Source organism: Musa acuminata, chromosome BXJ2-6 (genome assembly GCF_036884655.1).
Source record: "Musa acuminata AAA Group cultivar baxijiao chromosome BXJ2-6, Cavendish_Baxijiao_AAA, whole genome shotgun sequence".
Lineage (NCBI taxonomy): Eukaryota > Viridiplantae > Streptophyta > Magnoliopsida > Zingiberales > Musaceae > Musa > Musa acuminata.
The window spans coordinates 11706549-11724565 of record NC_088343.1 but is presented as its reverse complement, the minus strand read 5'-3'; the positions used below and the strand labels follow the sequence as shown (position 1 = coordinate 11724565).

Genomic DNA, 18017 nt, shown 5'->3' with positions numbered 1-18017 from the left:
TCATGACGAGAGGCATAAGACAAAATATACCTAATGTACGTGAGAAAGGAAAACATGACTCGTATAAGAAGAAACTCGTCATGACAAGAAGCTCAAGATAAAATTTGCTAAAGGCACATGACTTAGAAAAATCTGACCTATGCAAGAAGAAACTCGCCATGATGGAAGGCATAAGACATAATATGGTCGAGGCGTATGAGTTAGGGAAATCCGATCTGTATAATAAGAAACCTATTATAGTGAGAGGTATAAGACAAAATATATTTGATACACATTAGTCAAGAAAACCCAACTCGCATATAAAAAAATCTATCACGATAGGAGGCACAAGACAAAATGTGTCGGAGTCATATAAGTCGGAAACACTCAATCATAATAAGAAGAAACTTGCCATGGTGGAAGGGTTAAGACAAGATATATTTGAGATACATGAGTCGAAAAAACTTGACCTGTATAAGAGTAAGTCCACTACGGCGAGAGATACAAGGAAAAAAATGCCCATAAGTAGAGAGATAAAGCATTGACCCCTCCTTTACTCAGGTGGGTAAGCCATTGTCCAATATAACCCATCAGCTTGGAGGCTTATAAATTAAAAAAAAAAAGATCTGAGCACCTCGAGTAAAAACGAGACCTCCGCATAATAATAAAAAAGATGCAAACTCTACCTTCGCTCAAGAATGAGAGGTTGAGAAACTGACACCCTCCTTCACTAAGGCATGGATGGTGGGAAGCCCTCATCTTCACTAAATATTGAGGTATAAAAGTCATGAAGCCTAAACCCCATCTCTGCCAAAAATATAGAAGTTGGGAAATCTGACCCCCACTTTCACCCAAGGTGTGAAAATAAAAAAACTCGACTCTTGCTCGTGGTTGGGAGGTTAAGAAACCCGACTCTTGACTTCAACCTTCGTCGAGGCATGAAGGTTGGGAAACCAGATTCCTTCCTTCATTTGAGTCGTGGAGATCAACAAACCCGATCAAGTTGGGAGGAGATGGGGAGGTCGGGAAACCCAACCCCATCCGACAATGCCTCAAAATAACTCGTTTTTATCCTATGAACTTTAAAGTCTATAAAGTCTCATATTCGATTGTTCCAGCATAGTGATAGAGATTCTATCTAACTTAGATTGATCTAGGTCGAATATACATCTCTCGATGATACAAGGGATAGATCGACGATGGATCACCACCACCAACACTCGAACACAATGAACTAAATGTACCGAACAAACTACGAATCATGTTAACGATTATTTATACTTTCAAATCAGTATTATATATATATATATATATTTTTAAAAAATATTTATAAATCGGTTCTGATTCTCGGTTCGATTTTTTTACACCTCTACTAAATATTAATAAAAATATTCTCTAATTACGTAGTTATTTATACAAGCGGTGATCGAGTCGGACACGCACTTCCCTGGGCGCATCTCCTCGAGAGAGTGCCGTAAGCGACAATACTTTTTGTATCAGCTCACGTCCACCTTATCTGTGATTGCAAGATACGGGGACCCACCTGGGAACCGGTTTCTTCGTCCAACCACAGCGCAGATATATTTGTGGGCGAGTCTTACACGCCTATCAAAAGTGCATCCGATGTGGCAGTTCTGTAAATTTTCAATGGGTTTAGTGCTAAAACCCGAGGGCGGTTTCTTCTTCAACCCGCTCGCTTTCCCCTCTTCTCGCTTCGCCATCCTTCCCCTCTTCCGCCGCTGACGCGCCGCTCTACTTGTCGGTTCCTGACCTCCTCCCTTCTCCTCCACTATCCTTTTCGATACGTAGGGAGAAGACTGCATAGAGGTCCATGGCCGCGATCAGCCGAGAGATCCTGAAAAGGAGAGGGATCCTTCCGTCGCCGGTGATGGCGACGATCGGTACTCGATCCATGGCTTCCTGGTTTGGGCACGTGGAGCCCGCGGCCAAGGACCCCATCCTCGGGGTCACCGAGGCGTTCCTTGCCGATCCCAGCCCCGACAAAGTCAATGTCGGAGTGGTCTGTCCTCTCTTCCCATCCTTTCCTGTTTTTGATCTCGTAGCACTCTCCCCATTTTGTTGGTGATGGTTTCGAAGATTCTGGTTTTATTGATAGGAAACTATCGATGTCACCCTTTTGACCTTTTTGTATAGGGAGCTTACCGTGATGACAACGGGAAGCCGGTGGTTCTTGAATGCGTCAGGGAAGCCGAACGAAGGATTGCCGGAAACCTTAACATGTGATCTCTTTTTATTCCTTACTTTCTTACTTAACTTTGTATTATGCCTCATAGATATATCCAAAAGTTGTCACTTTTTCTTTTGTTGCTTTGCATATATATGAACTATTTATACTCTTCGAAGATTTTCTCTTTTGCTATTTTTTTTTCGTTTATATTTCGTGTACTAGTGTTATGCCATTTTACTTGCAAATTTTCCTCAAAAGTTTCTCTTAGCAACTTGCTGCGGTCCCATGGGAATCCAGTCCTCTTTCTTCTCCGCATTTTTGTTGGTCTACCTGTATGCCACTATGCCCTGTAGTTTTTGGAATCTGTGGTGTCGCTTGATTTGGCCGTCATCTACTTACCATGTTGTGTGACTATTTGATGATTTTTTATGCACATGCATGAAATTGAGTTATGTTGCTGATGTAGTAATCACAACCTTTCTTGAGGGATAACTTGTGTGTCTTGTGTAATGTTAGCTCCATGAAGTACTGCTAAGTGAAACATGTAAGCTACAACCCAATATTTTGAAATGTAAATAATCTGTAACTGGTTAGATTTCTGCCTCATGGCAGGGGAATGCATTGTTATACTTGCTTATAAAAAACTGTAAGTTGTTCCTTGGCAAATGATCATGGAGTTTATTATGACTAGGTTTTTCAACAAGCTTCGGTAATTTTCAGCAAATATTGATTTCATGAAATCAACACTTATGCCAGCTGTCTGCTGTGAAGGGAAATATTCTTGATACATCCACTTTGTCAAAGACCAACTGTTTTTTGTGTTTACAACATCATCACCTAATTTTTGTTCAAAGTTGCTGGTGTTTGATTGTGTGTTTGTCAAATCAGTGCGGGAAGCATTACTTATGATTGTACTTTGTTGTGTGACACTCAACATTGTGGGTTCTGTTGGTCACCTCAAAATAAAAAAGGAAACAAATGGAGGAAATAATTCTTGAGGACTTTCGTAGGAGAAAAACCATCCAATGCCACTTTTGTATCCTTTGCAATTTGTTAGCCTCCACCCTGGTGAGATTTTAGTTGGGGTTATCACTTATCCCAAAAAGTTTAATCTGGATTAAACAAGACTGATAACAGGTGCACAAATCCACTGCTGAAGTCCCAGGGCGAGAGCCATGATTTGAACTCATGAAATATTTACCATAATAAAATTTTATTTTTCATACTTATCCCAAAGGTTCCCAAAGGTTTAAGTTGGTGAGAAAGAGATCAACTTAAATTTGGACACTAACACTCTCTAATCCTATCCAATGAAGCAAAAGTGCCATAGTGACCTTTCCATTTCCCTAAATCCACATCTTGCTTTGGATCTGAACATAAGCTACCAAAAGAGAAGTGAGATCCATCTATGCTTGATCTGAAAAGAGAAAAAAAGGGTCCAGTTTGTCCATCTATAATGGCTAATGTGTCTCAAAAACCTGACAAGATATGCTCTGTTGGTGTAAAGTCACAGTTGTACACCATTCCCTCTGTTAGTATGACATGTTATGGCTGAAGATATACACCTAGACTTTGTTAGTATGTGAGAATGGCCTATGTTCAAATACATAAAATTCAGTGTTTAAATGACTTTTTCTGGTATATCTTAGAGAATTCCTTATTGGTTGAAAATGGTTAGTTTTACAACTACATCATCATGGTCAAACTTTAGTTGATTTTGACACGACATTTGGCTTATCTCACTGTTGAAATATTGTTAACTGCATTATTTTAGTTTGTGATTTTCTTCTCTTTACTTTAAGGTTAAATCTGTATATTTTTCTATGACGATCGGTAATTTCAGCTGCGTAGCATTCAGTGGGTCTGTGATTGTTCCAAGATATAATCATTTCTTTGTATGCTGAAGAATATAGTGACTCTTATGTTTGTTTCAGGGAATATCTTCCAATGGGAGGAAGCATTAAGATGATTGAGGAGTCATTGAAGCTTGCTTATGGAGAGGATTCTGAGCTTATAAAAGAGAAAAGGATCGCAGCTGTTCAGGCTCTTTCCGGAACAGGTGCCTGCCGGCTTTTTGCTGACTTCCAGAAGCGTTTCTTACCAGACACACAGATTTATATACCAATACCAACTTGGGCTAAGTGAGTTTTATTGAGTTCATTTAGTTTCTGTTTTCATTCCCTGTTTGTCATTCATCCTTTAGTATGAATTTAGTTGTGTGAACATGATCAGGGAGCATCCAGGGTTGACATGTGTTTATTTTTTATGGTACTTACACTTCAGAATCTTACTCTTGCTACTGTTGTTTTGCAGCCACCATAACATATGGAGAGATGCTTGTGTACCTCAAAGGACTTTCCGTTACTACCATCCTGAAACAAAGGGACTCGACTTTGCATCCATGATGGATGACATCAAGGTACTCTAGTCAATTATGCATTGTCTTGGAATTGGCTTTACATCACAGAACAGACCCCTAGTGTACTAGAAATAATTGTGCATTCTTTTCGATTCAATTCATTAAGTGATGAAAATTATTGTCATTGCTTATTATAATTTATACAATTGTTTCCAAAGTGACCTTGCATTTTTGCTCTCACTGTTCTCATCTAGGCTTTTTAAGTACAAATACTCTTAGTAAAATTTTTCAGGAAAAAAGAATCATTCTGTCTCACCCTTCATGAAGATTTAAATTTGAACTTCCTTGATATCTTCTTTGACTTTGTGTTCTGCTTTTGTGCATTTTAGCATTCTGTGCTTCTTAAGATGTTCTTGTTTCAAGCTTTGCTTGTGCCTGTTGTACTAACTTTTGATTCAGAAACCATAAATTTTTTTTCTGTGTTATTGTATGATAAGCATTAATATTTTCTGTTATTCAGTTTGAGTGACCTTTTATAATACCCAATCACGCAGATGCCAATATTCTAGTTTAAATTCTGATATTGTTTTCCTGAATTTCATCTAGAATGCACCAAATGGTTCGTTCTTTTTGCTTCATGCATGTGCACATAATCCAACAGGGGTGGATCCCTCTGAAGAACAGTGGAGAGAGATATCTTATCAGTTCAAGGTATTCAATCCCCTTTTCCTGGCCATTATAATGGAATTTATTTAGACATATCATGATAAAATGTTTGTCTATTTTTTGATAGGTTAAGAACCACTTCCCCTTCTTTGACATGGCATACCAAGGTTTTGCTAGTGGCGATCCAAATAGAGATGCTAAAGCAATTCGAATTTTCCTTGAAGATGGACACCTCATTGGTTGTGCTCAGTCGTATGCAAAAAATATGGGACTGTATGGGCAAAGAGTTGGGTGCCTTAGGTACTTATTTTGTTTTTGAGAAATTAAGTTGGTTCCTATCCATAAACAATCGAATCATCAGCTCGCTTGAAGTTATGTGGCTATAGTTTGTTTTCCATATAAGCAATAATAGGTAATATTGTAGAGAAACCGAGGTTAATACAAGCAACAATGCTGTGAAGGAGCCATGACTCTAATCATTCCCAGAAAAGCTATGCAAGTATACATATATTTGCAATTAGAATCTTTTTAAATAAATTCACTCTAGGTTTACACTTATACTTTCTTTCTCAAATATATTTTTCTGCATTTAGATTTTGTCTTCTTTCTCATGCCTGAATTGTTACTTTCTGGTTCATCTCATGTTTGGAAGTTGTCGTTTTTTTTTTGTTGAGGAATCCATCCAATTGGCATAAGGGATTTAAAAGATCCCTACCAGTATGCAGAACAAAAACATATTGAAAACAAACCATAATAAAATATAGAATGCTAAATGCCTGTCTCTGTTGGAAGTAGTAGAATGGTATTTTTGTTAATAACAGTAGACGGTGATTCAAAATTTTAGAATTTAGTTGATCATTTATACACAAAATTAAGGAACCATTTCAAACTGTTTTGCAGAAGCAGTGGAAACATTGTTTTTCCCCCAAATTTGCTGCTCATGCTCTTGCTCCCTATCTAGGATGGCCAGTTGCTCACTTAAGCTGGCATTCCTCCATGGTAAAGTCAAAAAAGGTCCTGCATGCCTATAAATCTTTCCATTCCATAGACCAATTGCCAGTCCTGGTTTATCTCTATCCAGAAGGTAAAATTTTCTGTAAAAACAATTATATATGTTAAGATGCGTAAAGGTGATGTGACAACTGATAATTCACAGTTTCTGAATGTTGTGGGACATAGAACATCTCTGAAATTTTGTACATGAGGTGATGAGAAAGTTGTCTATGATCAGCAATCCTTTTCTAGAAAGCATTCTACATCAAAATCTCAGCGTTGAATGTTACTTTCATGAAAACTTTCTGTTCATGAAATCTGAAGAAACTCTATTTCTTCCTTTTTCTAGAAACTTCCTAATGATGTTTTAAAACTGAAATTATTTAATATATGAATAGATTGAATCTTTTTTCACCATCTTGCTCAAGCTACTCACTGTTGTTTTCAGCTTTTTTCATGTGTTATCATCTTGTGTGCCTTTTCCTGTATTTTCTGTTTTTCCGTAGCTAATCCACCAAAAAAAAAAAAGAGAGAATGAGTGTTTGAAAAACAATTATTCACTAGTCATGTCGTTATAAATGAATTTTACTTTTTGGTTTAGTGCCATAAGTTGGTTTCATATTCTGGCTGCAGTATCCTTTGTGAAGATGAATTGCAAGCAGTAGCTGTGAAGAGTCAGTTGCAACAGCTAGCTAGGCCTATGTATAGTAACCCTCCTGTTCATGGTGCACTAGTTGTTTCCATAATCCTAGGTGATCCAGAGCTGAAATCTCTGTGGCTGAAGGAGGTTAAGGTGATTGAAGAACTTAACTTATTCCTTATTTCTCTTTATCTTTCAAATTTCTCATTCATGTGTGTTATTACCTATTTATTGTATCATCAAAATTACTGTTTGTTTTCCCTTCTAAGGACACTTAGAAATTTTGTGATTACCGCATCATTCTCATCATCATTTCAGGGTATGGCTGACCGTATCATTGGAATGCGTAAAGCACTTCGAGAAAACCTTGAGAAGTTGGGTTCGCCTTTGTCTTGGGAGCATATAACAAACCAGGTAAAATTTATCGTCAGCTTTTAAATACATTTGAATTGGAATAGATGATATTCTGTGGCCTGCACCAAGAACCCTCTGAAAGCAAACTCCATTATGGCTTTGATGCTGGAGTTTGCTAGGTGGGAGAGAATCATGACCAGAAACTGACAAGTTTCTAATTTATACAGATGGCATATTAAATAATGTTCTTACCATCATATGGCTGGTAGCTTTTAACCCAATTTGAAGAGGTTTCGTTGATGTTTGTAGGATGATGGTTATGTTATGGTGCTTTTGTGGGTGACATTTGGTAATTGTGCCAGTTACCAATGTGTTATCTAAATGGAGGTATGGAGTAATGGTGATTCCACTGTGTGAAATACACTGTAAACTATCTTAGGCTTCCACTCAATCAGCTAATAAAGATATCATACAGCATAAGCACCACTGAGATCTCCTTGGACAGTACCTTCATATGTTTCCATAGCTTATATTAGATATTAAAAGTGAATTTCTTGTTCCACTGTTGGAATATTGCATAGCTTTGGTTACTGAATCTTATCATCGGGCATCAATCACACAAAAGAAATTATATTGCATTATGCATTCATCTAACCAAAGGAAAAAAAAAAACTCATCTTCTAGAAGGTATTTGGATGTATTATCCAAGTTGTTCTTTTTTTTGCTGCCTTAATTGTTTGAAAACTCTCTGTTAGTTTCTACCAATTGTCATTTGTTTCTGACTAGTTTTAGATCAATGCCTATTGTCTTCCATCAGATTGGGATGTTCTGCTACAGTGGAATGACGCCTGAACAAGTCGATCGCTTGACAGACGAGTTCCATATATATATGACCCGCAATGGACGAATCAGGTATGTCATCTTAATTCATTCCACGTAATGGAAGGTGTTTTTCTGGTCAGTTCAATATCTTGATTTGTGCCCATATGTACAGTATGGCTGGTGTCACGACTGGCAATGTTGGCTACTTGGCAAATGCTATCCACGAGGTGACAAAATCCTCTTAAGCCTCATCTTTGCTGTGTTTTTCGAACAATGAAAACCGACGTCTCAACAAAATATCACGAGGCCTTTTCTTTTCCCACTTGGAATTCAGAAATAAGTCCCTTCAGATAGATAATGGATTTTTGACAGTCCAACTTGCTGCATATTTAACTGGAGTATAATCCATTGTTGATCAAAATTGGAGCATATACTTGCTCATCTCTTTTTGCTTTGCAACAAATCATTCTATAGCATCTTAGCAATTTTAATGCATTATGGATTTACATTTAGCTGAGATGAAACAGTGAATATACATGAATTATTGACAATTCCTTTTGTCATTGAAGGTGCGTATTTATGACTGGAGCAATGTTGCCTTTTAAATGCTTACATTGCATTACCTGCGTATGCGTTTTAATCAATTTGGTTTTCATGTCTATTAGTGATATAAGTAATAAATAAAGGGTGAATTCTAAAACAAATATTTTTTTATTTTTTTAATTAGGATCTATTTATTCTCGTAGAGCATATTTTATTTCCCAAAAGATGAAATTGTGTTCGTCGTCGGTGTCGCCTCCATCCCTCGTTCATCGTCGCTTTTTGTACCATCATCCTCACCTCTCCTCCTCTCCTTTTGACCTTTTCCTGCTACATGCTAAGTTCAATGCTTGTTGTTTATGTCTTGTTACCCTCTTCCTTCGATCTTTTTATCTATGTCGTAATCACTATTTCTCCTTTTGACCTTCGGTTACTACCAGCTCGATGGTGTTCAGATTCGACCTTACATTTTGGACCTTGTCTTTTTCGTCGTCATCGCCGTCGCCTCCCCTTTCCTTCTCGTCCCTTTTGGATCTCTGCTTCGTCCCCTTTAAATCTATCACTTCTCTACGTCTACCTGTTCATGTACAGTCGTGTGGCTGCCACGCTTCTTCGTCGCATCACGCCGTGCGAGTCGTGTGGTTTCCACGTTCTCATCTTCCTCCTCTTTCTGCTTGCTTCCGCTGCCCCGGCCTGCAACCTCTCGCGCGCGCCACCGTGCAGCAGGTCCCGAAGAGATCCGACCTCCACTAGCTTCTTAATCAACCTTACTTGTTGATTGTGTTGCTAAGGGCTGTGACCCGTCGGTGCTTCTGGATGATACACCATCCTCCGTCGGCGAGAAGAATACAGCCCCGAACATGAACTCTCGCCGTGGCTTCGAAGTCATAGATGCCATCAAGGCACGCACTCGTGGAATCACTTTGCAGGGGGACTGTGTCTTGCGCCGACATCCTTTGGCCTTGCAACTCGAGAAAGTGTCGCACTGGTTAGCATCAGATTCATACATCCATCAGAAACTTCTCCTTCGTCTTAGTCATACTTATGTATGTGATGGTGCCCAATTTGCAGTTTGGAGGACCGTCTTGGGCGGTATTTCCAGGCCTCCGCCGCCCAGCGCGAGCTTATCCGGCCTCGTATCGTCGTTCGCCTCCAAGGGACTCGCTCCCTGGGACGTGATCTCGCTCTCCGGCGCACACACCGTAGGCCAAGCACGCTGCACCAGCTGCCGACCCCCGCATCTACGGCGACAGAAACGTCGACAGCGGAGGGACCGCATACTCGAGACGATCTCTCGACACGGAATTAGATGGAGTCTCGAAATTTCTCTCAGTCGTCCCTCCGACGTTCACGGCATTATTTGATTCATTATTCTCTAATATTACTATACGGAATTAGATGCTTATTCTAATATAGAGAATAATGAATCAAATAATGCTGTGAACGGCACGCGTCAGGCACGTGCTATAAAACCCTACAGTGTCTAAACCGGGGGCCGTGGTATATAAATTCCCCTTTTCAAGAGCCGGCCCACGCCGCTTCGGTGTTTGCCCGCCGTCGTCCGATTCCAAACCCTAATTCTGGAGAGACGAAATGGTACGCTAAAATCCCTCTCTTCCCACATTTTACCTCCAAGAATTCGACCTATCTAGCTATCTATACCTGCAAATAGTTCCTAGTCTCGCGGGATTGGATCAAGAAGTGGGCGCTCATGACGCTTGGATGTTTTTTTCAATCTTACTTATTTATTAGCCATTTGATTACGAATTTTCGTACTAAATATTACTTATTTATGCCGAATTTTCGTCCTCCAGGCCCCAAAAAGAGGTGGGAAGGCAGCCGTTCCGGCAAAGAAGAAACCGGTAATCTGTCTTTCTTCTTGTTTTTCTATTTGTAGATGCGTAGAGAATTTTGGATTTTGTTTCTTGGTTTACGCTTTCGTTGAATAATTGTTTTCTGTCGCTGATTGCTGGTGTTTGGTTCTCAGGAGAAGGTCGTGAACCCATTGTTTGAGAAGCGCCCGAAGCAGTTTGGAATCGGAGGGGCATTGCCGCCGAAGAAGGATCTGCATCGGTTCGTGAAATGGCCAAAGGTTGTCCGGATTCAGAGGCAAAAGAGGATATTGAAGCAGCGGTTGAAGGTTCCCCCGGCGTTGAATCAGTTCACTCGGACTTTGGACAAGAACCTTGGTGATTGAAAAATCTCTATTCTTCTTCCTCTTTATCTGTTTTATTTTGGTTGGTTGAATCACGCTAAAGAAAATAATTTTTGACATCATAAGTTTGAGATAAAAACGAATTATGCTTACATTTTGTTTGTTATTATAGTTTGATACTTAATTATGTGTTTTTGGTGACCACTACTATAGGAACTGACATTCAATCAGGTAATTTGTTTGCGGGGTATAGTTAGAACTTCTTGTTTTTGTTTAGCTGTTTGTAATACGTACATGCTTTCTTGGTGCCGGATTGGTACAAATGTTTATGCACTTATGGAAATTATTAATTTTGTATTATTTCATCATCCTTAACTTTCTATGAGCTTGATGTTCTTGGTAGTAAATATGCTGATCAAGCTTTTTTTAGTTCAGGAACGGTGTTACTGTTTGTAAAATGTTGTCTTGACTCTTAACTATCCTTGTAAATGTTGCGTAATTTCAACTCGCATTTTGGATCCTGCAACATTTTTTTTAACAACTTTACACATTCTGTGTTGGACTACCTCCCGTTCTGCACCTCTTTCTTAATAGCTTAATGTAATTGGATCAAATCCATTTCTTGGATTGTTTTCTGGGCTTGAGTGTTTTAGCAGAAAATAGTTCCACAACTGTAAGGTTGAGAAGCTAGCATGTGAAATTTAAAATTCTAAAGTTTTTTAATCTGTAATTTGGACAACCATAGAAGAAGGGCCATGATTGTTTTGCACATTGGTTAAATAAAATCATTTCTTAACTCAGTGGATTGGGTAAATATGAAAGGTAGGAAAGACAGTTTTGAGGTGGAAAGTACATTCATCTTGAAAAGGTAAGCCTCTAACCTTTCATGATTTATTATTTGGGAATTGTTTAAATTTGGTTGGCTTCTCCGCAGAATGAAACTAGCATTTGATCTCCAGTTAATTGATGTAACAAGTACAATTGTGGTTACATAATTTAGGTCTAATTAATTGTTTGTTTATCTAATTCTGCTCTAATGATATAAGAACTATGTTGTATTTATATATGAGATGTTGGTGAATAGATGTCTCACATTATTATTAAACTAGGATATTTAAACATTTTGCAAGTTAGTGGTTGATTTACACGCTTGAAATCATTGCTCACCTGCCATTATTTTGAATTTTGTAGAGACATTAAGGGAAATTATTTTCTACATGGAAAGGAGAGAAAACTAAAAAGGAAGTTATATAATGCTACATATTTCTGTTCAATAATCCATATGGGCCCTAATAAGAGTAAATTATGTCCAATCAATGTCTATATCATGGCATTTTATTCTAAAATGGTGGATTTCGAGGGGATCAGTCAGATTCTGCTAAGGCTCTGTTAGAAAGATCGGTTGCCTTCAACTGGTTTGGTCAATGTTGGGCTAGCCGTGATTGATTTTAGCAGTTTTTAACGCTGCTGGCTTGACATCTTTTGAGTTCTGAGTGATTTATTCCGATCCTGTTATATTATATTGTTCTTGGATCTGTCATTTTAGAGAGACTATTTGCCATTTCATCTATAATCCTCAAACGGTAAAATTGACTGTTTGAAATAAGGCAATCTCAGTTTTTTATCGGTAATGGTTGAAATCCGATCATTACCGATCGATACAGGTTGGTAATGGTTGGATTTTGATCTTTACCGCTTGGTGTAGACCGCGTATCACCTAATATGAGGTCAAGTGACCGGTATCGCCCGGTAGAGGGTGGTCTGCTTATCGATATCCTGTGAGACCGGTATGTACTGCCCAGTATGCATCGCTATAGCAAATCCTTCTTCTTATATATGTGTAATAGAAGATAAAAAAAGGTTTCTAGTGTCTCCTGGTATTTGTTATCTGTACTTGTTAAGTTTAGATTGAGAATTGGTCATATATCTTCTATTGGCATGTTTTTTGAATTTTTGCCATTCCTTTTAGGCAAATCTGATTGTTTCAATACAAGTATTCATTCTAAAATAAGATGCATCTTTTGGCCTCTTTGTGCTATGACATCCTACTTATGGTAACTGGCTTCAAAATCTTTTTGTAGCTACGAACCTCTTCAAGATGCTTCTCAAGTACAGGCCTGAAGACCGAGCTGCAAAGAAGGAAAGGCTTCTGAAGAGGGCACAAGCTGAGGCTGAAGGGAAGACAGTTGAAGTGAAGAAGCCCATTGTTGTCAAGTATGGGCTCAATCATGTCACTTACCTTATTGAGCAGGTTGCCTTTCTTTTCTCTCCTCTTCATGTTTGCTGATCGAGTCTTCACGTAATTCTCTAGACGAATAAAATCACTCATAAAATAGAGATTAGGACACGTTGAGTGTCTCATCTTAATTATCTTGATGCACCTGCTTGCAGAACAAGGCACAGTTGGTGGTGATTGCTCATGATGTGGACCCAATTGAGCTTGTGGTATGGCTTCCTGCCTTGTGCAGGAAAATGGAGATTCCCTACTGTATCGTCAAGGGAAAAGCCCGCTTGGGAGCGGTTGGTGCCCTTTTCTTTTACATTGACATTCTGCTAAAACTTTAAATTGAAGCAAAACTCTCTTTTGTGCTGACACAGATTCTTTCTTGTAAATTGAATTTCTTCTAGATCGTACATAAGAAAACCGCATCAGTCCTGTGTCTGACCACTGTGAAGAATGAGGACAAACTGGAATTTAGCAAGATTCTGGAGGCCATTAAGGTGAATATCAGAACATGCGACTCCATTTGCAATTTCACATGTAGAAGTCTGCATATAATGATGCTTATTCACCTTTCAGGCTAACTTCAATGACAAGTTTGACGAGATTAGAAGGAAGTGGGGTGGTGGAATTATGGGTTCCAAGTCTCAGGCAAAAGCCAAAGCTAGGGAGAAATTGCTGGCCAAGGAAGCTGCCCAGAGGATGAGCTAGGTCTTCTTATCTTTCATGGCGGTGCGCTACCGGAGTCGGCACCTTGTACGATGCTCTGCATAAATTCTGTTGCCGGAGTTGCTGGAGGTTTTCTGAGATTTTCCGATGATGGATAGTGTTTTTGTTTATTAGAAGCTTTATTCAACTCACATTAAACCCTTTTGCTTACCCAAAATTCTTTGCAACTATCAGACTCGTACTACTGCTGTTTCCTGCGCACTTTCTGATATGAAGATCTACAAGTTATACAAACGTCTGTGTCCGCTTGTTTTGGTTGCGTCAGGAATATTTCTGCCTATCAACAGTTTCAATGTGGCAAGTAAACCCGATGCTTGGTCTGTGATGTGTCGGTATTTCACTTCTCTTATAATACGTGCAACTAAGCAGAAACTGGAGCTTTTGTAAGCTCTATCGGAATACACATCAATAATCGTAATCTACACATGAAGGTTACTCATGCAACATTTCTCATCCTTTTTAAGGTCACTCGCAATAATTATCACACATCAGAACTCAGCAACAAAGATTATTGGCTCCACGTAGAAAGCCACGAAATTACTTGATTATTAATCAAATGGTCCACTCTTTTCTGTTATTCACGTGATTTACTCCTAAAATCTTAATTTGACTCATTTTCGTCAACATTATTCTTAGATTCGGTGAGACTGACTAAATTCGAAGAGGCTCGTGATGTTTGACCCCGAGCTGACCGATCACTATTTGGTAGAATGTCGACCGTCAGATCGAATGAAGGCGAACCATTGGATCTAGGTCATGTTTTCGAGGGCGGCACCTCCTTTTATAGGCGTCTCCGATATTTGTGTTGGGCTCTTCTGCGTTTTGCTCGCCTTCACCTTCGGAGAACACGCGGCGGCGAGTGACCGTGAGGCGAGATGGTGCAGCGGTTAACCTACCGGAAGAGGCACAGCTATGCCACGAAATCGAACCAGACCAGGGTCGTCAAAACCCCTGGTAATGATCCAATCTTGCCATCTCTTTTATCCGTTCTGCGGTCTAGATGATCGTCTTCTGGCCTTGGGCTCTCACTAGATTGGTACGAGGTTTTCTTGGTCTTGTTGCGATCGGATTCGTGGCGTTTGCAAAATTGTTTTGTTTTGTATGCTGTTGTTTCCCTTTGATCGCGATGATAGGCGCTGCTGTTTACGATTGGTGGCTTTTTTTCGCTTGTACTGTGTCTTTTGGGCTCTTTCTTGACTGGGTTTGATGGGGAAATGCAGGTGGGAGACTTGTGTACCAGTACACCAACAAGAGAGCGAGCGGGCCGAAATGCCCTGTGACTGGCAAGAGAATCCAAGGGGTAAGCAATTCCTTCTGATCCGTCGTTGGAAAATTATTTCATTCGGCAGTGGAATAGGCACATAAGATTTTTCTTATTCTTGTTTTTGAATTTCTAATTATAAATTACCAAAGAATTGTATTACAAAGTATCGGGAAAATTTTCCCTGAAGTAGCAATGCAATGCACCAAATGAGCAGTTCTGTCTTTAAAATCAAGGAAATCATAGTTTGGTATATTTCACGAACAAGTGTGTTCCCACAATATTTCTAATTTTGTGTTGGACTCGGAAATTTCTTGGACTTTGTATGTGGTTTGTATTTTCTTTCACTTCTTTTGATCGTTCTGCCTCTGCTAACCCAAATGAGACTGAATAAAATATCAGAATAAGCATAACAGGAGACATATCTGGTTTGCATATGCTTCGGTAATTGTTAACATTTTAGAAACATGATCAGCATGTCTTTTTTGTTTGATAAAAGTTTTTCGACACATCAAATTTTCGAGGTTAGGAATGTTACCCAAGCAGAATACCACTTTATGACGAGCCTTTTGTTTATGTTGAGGAGCTAAGTATGTATTAGTGTCTTCAGCATCCATGGTTCAACCCGTGGTGGTAGAATCATCGAATTATAGAGTTGCAAGTTTGTTATCGACTAGGTATCTTATACATTGTGGTTTAATGTCCTTGGTTTTCACCTATATTTTTTTTTTGAGGCATCTATTATTATGTTCATGTCTGAATGTTGTGTAGATTCACCAATTTTAGAGTTTCTGGTTTTATTTTCCACTTGGACTGGCACATTCCAGATGGTATTATTGGTCCTATGTTGAATTGGCACAGACCAGAGCTTTTTGCCTTGACTGGTCTGGTTTAGGGTTTCTTATTTAGAACTTGTTTATTAGTAAACACCCCTCTCTCTCTCTCTCTCTCTCTCTCTCTCTCTCTCTCTCATGCACACACACATAGTTCTCTAACAAGCATATCACAAGCCTCATGCCTTGCATTGCTGACTGCCACTGGCCTAACCTCCCTTCCAGTACAGTATCTCTCCTATTTCTCTTCCTCCTCCTGGTCCTTTCTTCTCCACCACCTCGTCTACTTCCTAACTCCTCCTTTCCTTCACCTCTTCCCATCCTCCTTCAACTCATCTTCCTGATGAGGGCAGTATGGTGAAACATATGGTCCTGCAGTTATTTTAACATCAAAATTATAAATATAATTTCCAGGAAACTTATGACGTCTGTTACCTTTCCACCCTTGAAGTAGACAGATAGTACCTTTCAGGTTCCCAATAGTATCTTCTTTCTGATACACGATGTTTTCTTTTTACCATGAAGTCTGTAATATATAGAAAATTGACACTATTTTGTGTTTATCTATTCGAATATTTTTTTGCATCTAAACACCCCCTTGTTATTCTAGTCGAGGGAACTTTTCTAAGGTGTTTTTTCCTTTTTCCCCTACTCTATGGCATCTTTTGGTATGGTATTTTTGGTTATCTTGTATAATGCTCATTCTGTTTAATGTCGTACCATGTGTAAATGACAGCATGAAATACTCTGGATATGACATATTCAAAGTGTTGACATTTCTACTACTTATCAAAGTTCTTTTTGCTAGTGAGATTATATGATGCTGTTTGTTTCATACTTTCAGATTCCTCACCTAAGACCTACCGAGTACAAGAGGTCTAGGTTGTCCAGAAACCGGAGGACTGTGAACCGGGCTTATGGTGGGGTCTTATCTGGAAGCGCAGTCAGGGAAAGGTTGGTGATTGCTGCTTAAGCCAAGCCTCTTGGTTGAATCTGGTTGCTTGTTTTTCTCGTGTGACTCGTCTCTTTGTTGGCTTCTTAGGATTATCCGGGCCTTTTTGGTCGAAGAGCAGAAGATTGTCAAGAAGGTTTTGAAGATCCAGAAGGCCAAAGAGAAGCAAACCTCAAAGAGCTAAGGCATGAAAGAAACGCCAAATACTTTTTTGAGTTATTGATTTATCTAGAAGATTTTTGTTTTGACACATAAAGTTTGGTGAGGGTGCTATCCTATAGTGCTATTATTGATCTGTTCATTAGAATTTTTTTGGGATGATCTGTTCTCATGCTTGCTTTATTATGGTTGTACTTTATGTTTGAACTAATTAACTTTCTTGAATTGTTAGTCAAATATTGCTTTATGTGCTTTTGATTCCTTCTCTTTGCTTTATTAAGTTTGGCCTGCATACGTATACAAGATTCTGTCGCTTGCTTTATTTTATTTCGTTGATGAGCCAACTTTTGATGTTAAAGTTTTAATTGGATTGATGATTGTTAACTTTGTCAAATTTCAATTACGACAGTTATAGATAGAAACTAGTGATATGACTTACCTACATGTTATCTTAAGTTATTTGATGTGCATAAGATGATCAATAATTTAGAGCATGTTATATTTTTTTGACCGGCCGAAACATATCAAATTGCTTTTGATGATTGAGGTTTGTAGTATTAATGATAGAATTTAATCGAAATCTTGTTCAGAATGTTGGCATCAACTTTGTTAGTCCCATTAAATGATAATCTTATAAGATGTATATCTTATTCTATAAAGAAGATGGGATTAACTTTCCAATCATGATCGAGAAGTATTAAGGAAAGAAGAGCATCTCATGAACAATCTCTATGCTCTGAATGTTCATGATAGAGATTTATCATTGATTTGTTCAGTAGTAGTAATCAAACAGGTTCATATTTCTGTGGGTAGTGCTGAGAATCTGCAATCATTAGGACTGCCTGTAGCTACATCATTGAAGTGGGTGGCTGCATGTGGAATGAAGGACGAGGTGCAAAGCATTCAAACTTGTTTTGTCTTATTATTAATAATTTTTTTTAATATTTATTCAATGCTTTAGGTATATGTTGCATAGTAAAAACTCATATGAGATGAATTAAGGTGAATTAAAGGGAATACTCTCAACTCATATCAGATTATATTAAATTTTTATGTTGAATTGTGATGCTGATGTATGTTAAAGTGATTATTTTGATTTCAAACGGCTAGTTTGACAATTTGTTTTCTAACGGTTAGTTTGACAAAATAAGTCTCTAATGTGTGTT

The 18017-nt window shown here is 38.7% G+C and overlaps 3 protein-coding genes across 3 annotated transcripts; all 3 read left to right on the top strand.

Moving 5' to 3' along the window:
* The first annotated feature begins 1669 nt into the window (after window positions 1–1669).
* LOC135614858 (aspartate aminotransferase, mitochondrial-like) lies at window positions 1670–8552 on the top strand. The gene is made up of 10 exons (XM_065112675.1): window positions 1670–1999; window positions 2134–2219; window positions 4102–4308; window positions 4481–4586; window positions 5133–5237; window positions 5320–5492; window positions 6819–6978; window positions 7144–7239; window positions 7997–8091; window positions 8174–8552. Exons 1-10 carry the CDS (start codon window positions 1811–1813, stop codon window positions 8244–8246), a joined length of 1290 nt encoding a protein of 429 aa, XP_064968747.1. The 5' UTR covers window positions 1670–1810; the 3' UTR covers window positions 8247–8552.
* A 1475-nt stretch (window positions 8553–10027) lies between these two features.
* On the top strand, window positions 10028–13880 carry LOC103987824 (large ribosomal subunit protein eL8y). Its single transcript, XM_009406243.2, has 7 exons — window positions 10028–10137; window positions 10356–10403; window positions 10529–10730; window positions 12778–12947; window positions 13088–13216; window positions 13325–13417; window positions 13497–13880. The coding sequence occupies exons 1-7, from the start codon at window positions 10135–10137 to the stop codon at window positions 13626–13628; spliced, it is 777 nt and encodes a 258-aa protein (XP_009404518.1). The 5' UTR covers window positions 10028–10134; the 3' UTR covers window positions 13629–13880.
* Window positions 13881–14442: 562 nt separating this feature from the next.
* Window positions 14443–17112, top strand: LOC135614857 (large ribosomal subunit protein eL34-like). The gene is made up of 4 exons (XM_065112674.1): window positions 14443–14600; window positions 14867–14946; window positions 16585–16694; window positions 16783–17112. The coding sequence occupies exons 1-4, from the start codon at window positions 14522–14524 to the stop codon at window positions 16874–16876; spliced, it is 363 nt and encodes a 120-aa protein (XP_064968746.1). The 5' UTR covers window positions 14443–14521; the 3' UTR covers window positions 16877–17112.
* The last annotated feature ends 905 nt before the right edge of the window (window positions 17113–18017 follow it).

Coding starts and splice junctions, on each gene's coding strand:
- LOC103987824 (XM_009406243.2), top strand. Junction 10,404..10,528: donor TTCCGGCAAAGAAGAAACCG/GTAATCTGTCTT, acceptor TTTGGTTCTCAG/GAGAAGGTCGTGAACCCATT. Junction 10,731..12,777: donor GACTTTGGACAAGAACCTTG/GTGATTGAAAAA, acceptor ATCTTTTTGTAG/CTACGAACCTCTTCAAGATG.
- LOC135614857 (XM_065112674.1), top strand. CDS start 14,522: ATGGTGCAGCGGTTAACCTACCGGAAGAGGCACAGCTATGCCACGAAA. Junction 14,947..16,584: donor CTGGCAAGAGAATCCAAGGG/GTAAGCAATTCC, acceptor TCATACTTTCAG/ATTCCTCACCTAAGACCTAC. Junction 16,695..16,782: donor GGAAGCGCAGTCAGGGAAAG/GTTGGTGATTGC, acceptor TTGGCTTCTTAG/GATTATCCGGGCCTTTTTGG.
- LOC135614858 (XM_065112675.1), top strand. CDS start 1,811: ATGGCCGCGATCAGCCGAGAGATCCTGAAAAGGAGAGGGATCCTTCCG. Junction 2,220..4,101: donor ATTGCCGGAAACCTTAACAT/GTGATCTCTTTT, acceptor TGTTTGTTTCAG/GGAATATCTTCCAATGGGAG. Junction 7,240..7,996: donor GGGAGCATATAACAAACCAG/GTAAAATTTATC, acceptor GTCTTCCATCAG/ATTGGGATGTTCTGCTACAG.